Source organism: Lynx rufus, unplaced genomic scaffold (assembly GCF_022079265.1).
Source record: "Lynx rufus isolate CCGP_SWC_20201006 ecotype Redwood Valley unplaced genomic scaffold, mLynRuf1.p SCAF_31, whole genome shotgun sequence".
In the NCBI taxonomy this organism is placed as follows: Eukaryota; Metazoa; Chordata; class Mammalia; order Carnivora; family Felidae; genus Lynx; species Lynx rufus.
Window position 1 is genome coordinate 2,192,753 of NW_025814847.1, and position 3,888 is coordinate 2,196,640.

Here is a 3,888-nt window from a genome sequence, read left to right on the forward strand (position 1 = left end):
GCCCATGTTGGGAATCATTACCCTCTTAAAATGCTCCATATTAGCACTCGGAGACATACAGAGATCTATGACCATCGACTCTCTACGGAAGGAGAAAACAAAGATAAATGCAATGAACGTACAATTAAATCCAAACAGTTGGCATCTAGCTACAAATATGCCACATTATAGACACTACTCTCTTATTATTAAAAAGAGGGAAATAATCTCAGCTGCCATACAAATTCCTCAGCTTCTCATCTACGCTGTCAAGAATCGAGCCAATAAACATTAGAATTAATTTGACAAATGTAGAGCTTTCAGTGCTAGTTATTAAATATATTAACATGTGGGTGAGGAAACACAATATAATACAAAGCTGAGGGAATGTGTCCTATATATGTCAGAGGGGTATGGGATTACATCAAATGCAGAATATCAAAGAGGTTGTAGAATCTCTAGCATCTATGTTGTTGAGATACTGGTCTTGGCATCAAAGGAATGGGCAAAATCTCACCTCCACCCGCACCGAGCCTGCATGAAGACTCTGTTTGTCCGTACGATCCACATACTGTAATGAATCAATATTAATCCAGAGGGTCCTAGAGTATCCGATCTTCCTTCTCCTCAGAGCACAGGGAAGGGAGCATGTTCTTTATTTCTTTTTGTATATGGGACCTAAATGTCTCCTCCAAGAAGACTTCATGACTTTGGCCTTCCTTATGATTATAAGCCATTGTCTACATTTGGTCCCCAATTACTAACAAACCAACTATGAATCTTCACCCATTGGATATTTACAGACAATATTTGTGTGGAAGCTGCTTTGTCAGACCCTGACTCTGTCTGTCTATTAGCTACTTGGTAATTGTTTTATGTTCAGAGTCTGATCCAAATCTGGCTGACCTCAGACACCTGAATTTCCTTTATCTAGACATTAATTACAGTATTTTTCCTCTTATGATATTACCAGCCCATAAAGTCTGCTAAAACAATAAGCCACGAAGAGTCTTCTGTCACCCACCAAGCGATCAGTAATTGGACCCCTAATAAAGGTATAACAAATGAACTAAAATCAGGAAAACCTGTGACCTACATACACATGGTGTTTTGCCACACAAATTGAAGAATCAACTGGTCATCGTAACTCCCTGATCATCTGTCTTATTCACACCACAACTTTCAAAGAATAACAGAGAGTTGAATATTTACTTGTTGTGTCTTTCACATTTCAGACATGCCACAATGAAGGCCAACCAGACAGTCCTGAAAGAATTCATTCTTGTGGGCTTCTCCTCGTACCCACACGTGCGGACATTCCTCTTCGTGCTCTTTTTTGGCCTCTACCTTCTCACCCTCACAGGTAACCTGGCCATCCTGGGTCTAACTTGGGCGGACAGATCTCTCCACACCCCTATGTACCTCTTCCTCCGTGCCCTCTCTTTCTCCGAGACCTGCTACACGCTGACCATCATCCCCAAGATGCTGGCAGACCTGCTCACTGAGAAGAGAAGCATTTCAGTCCCGGGGTGTGGCTTGCAGATGTATTTCTTCCTGGGACTTGGTGGCACTCACTGCATCATCCTCACGCTGATGGGATTCGATCGCTTTCTGGCCATCTGCCACCCTCTCCGATACCCACTGCTGATGACCAATGTGGTGTGTGGGCAGCTGGTGGTCTCTGCTTGGGCCGGAGGCTTCCTTATCTCTGTGACAGAGACTGCACTGATATTCGGGGGCTCCTTCTGCAACCCCAACCTCATCCACCATTTCTTCTGCCACATGCGGGCAGTGGTGAGGCTGTCCTGTCTAGACAGCGACCTCACCGAACTCATTGTAACAATGGTCTCAGTGTCAGCCTTGACGGGCACCTTTCTGCTCATTATCATCACTTACGTTTTCATTCTGTCCACTGTCTTCAGGATCCCTTCAGCCGAGGGCAAGCAGAAGGCTTTTTCTACCTGCGCCTCTCATCTCACTGTGGTCATCGTCCACTTTGGCTTCGCGGCTATTGTCTATCTGAAGCCAGAAGGCTCGGGAGGAGATGACACACTCATTGCTGTCCCTTACACCGTCATCACCCCTTTCCTCAGCCCCCTCATTTTCAGCCTCAGGAATAGAGACATGAAGAATGCGTTCAGAAAGCTGCTGGCAAAGAGGAGTTTCTGGAATACGTAATCCCGGATTGTAGGTGCATGGTTGTCTGTTCCCTGATGTCAGCAGGCATTTATCGTGTGACGTCAGGAGAAGCCTTTGCCATTGACCTATTACCAGAGGTTGGCACATGGAAAACCAGAGACAGTCTGGGAGCTAAACCATCATAAATACTTACTTACTTATTAAGAAAGTTGTTCAATTACTTCTACTTCTCCTGGCTGTTCCTCAAGATGGTACCCTTCTACCAGTCGGCCACTGGGTGTCCTGCACCATTAATGGCATTTGAAGAACAAGATTGTGGAAGGCAAAACCAACCCCTGTGACCACAACACTAAGAGATGCTTAAAAATATCTAAAGATACAGGGACAACTGGGTGGCTTAGTTGGTATAGCATCCCACTCTTGGTTTCAGCTCAGGTCATGATCTCATGATTCATGAGTTCGTGCCCAGCATCGGGCTCCATGCTGACATGTCGGAGCCTGCTTGGGAGTATCTCCCCCTCCCTCTCTTCCCCTGTCCCCCTCACTATGTATCCCTTTCTCTCTCAAATAAATAAACATTTGAAAAATATCTAAAGATATAACGGCTAAGGACTTTTTTTAAGCAATGTTGTAAGGCACTGGGCTGTGGCTCCCAGGAGGTAAACCTTTTCTCTGGTCACACCCACATAAAAGATGAGACAATTCTGTGAGTGATTTCATGATCATGGCTTTGAGAACGTACACAAAGTGGGAAAATTCCTAGAGATCACATATTAAACCCGACCTGGGGAAACCAGCTGTCTAATTCTCAAGAAAGAATTTTAATTAATACATTCTACATTAACAACAGACAAACAAATGAACCTCTGGAAACCTTAAGCTTCACCAGGAGATTCTGCCAAAATTTTAAAGTGGTTGTTATGCTAAATGCACCCAAAACCTTCCCTGGCACAGAAGAGTAAACACCCCCAACTCAGGTTTTGGGCCAATACCATTTAGAAACTGGATTTGGAAATCACACTCAGGAGCATAGACGCAGAACTCGTAACTAAAACTCAAGGTGGATTCGGTCTAGAAATGCAAGTTTGGCACAGTTGAAATAGACCTGCAGAATTAATCATGTTACCCAAATAAAGGATATTAATCGTGTAATTACTTTAATTGATGAAGAATATTATGGGATAAAATGTAATACCCGTTCAGGGAATGAATAAAAACTTTAGCATAATAGGAATCAAAAGAAATTTCCTGCGGCGCCTAAGTGGCTTAGTCGTTTCAGTGTCCAGCTCTTGATTTCGGCTCAGGTCATGGTCTCGAGGTTCGAGGGTTCCAGCCCCGTGTCAGGCTCCGTGCTGACCGTGCAGAGCCTGCACGGGTGTCTCTCTCTCCCTGTCTCTCTGCCCCTCCGCTTCTCACTCACTACGTTTCTCTCTCAAATAAATAGTTAAACATAAAAAAAGGGAAAGGTCCTTACACTAATCAGGCTCTCAAACTTCTTTTTGTATCTGAGTGCAGTTGCCCCACTATGTTATGTTGGTTTCGGGAGCACAGCGTTGGGATTCGACACCCAAACTTCTCACTTCGTTGTGAAACATTTAAACGCATCCCTGCTCACTCACGAAGAAGACAAGAAGGATTCTCCCATTGTGTCTTTGCCATCTTATTCTAGACAGTTCAGTGAAAAAGAAGCAAAAGACAGAAGGTTTATCCAAGAAGAACAACAGTCATTTCTCACGAATTATCAAGTTTTCTACGTTAGAAAACCCATAA

At 44.0% G+C, this 3,888-nt stretch overlaps 1 protein-coding gene across 1 annotated transcript; it reads left to right on the forward strand.

The window, feature by feature from the left end:
• The first annotated feature begins 1,224 nt into the window (after positions 1 to 1,224).
• LOC124521645 (olfactory receptor 10X1-like) lies at positions 1,225 to 2,157 on the forward strand. The gene has a single exon (XM_047092624.1). It carries the CDS (start codon positions 1,225 to 1,227, stop codon positions 2,155 to 2,157), a length of 933 nt encoding a protein of 310 aa, XP_046948580.1.
• The last annotated feature ends 1,731 nt before the right edge of the window (positions 2,158 to 3,888 follow it).

What these genes read in the sequence shown, in the direction of transcription:
- LOC124521645 (XM_047092624.1), top strand. Translation starts at nt 1,225, where the DNA reads ATGAAGGCCAACCAGACAGTCCTGAAAGAATTCATTCTTGTGGGCTTC.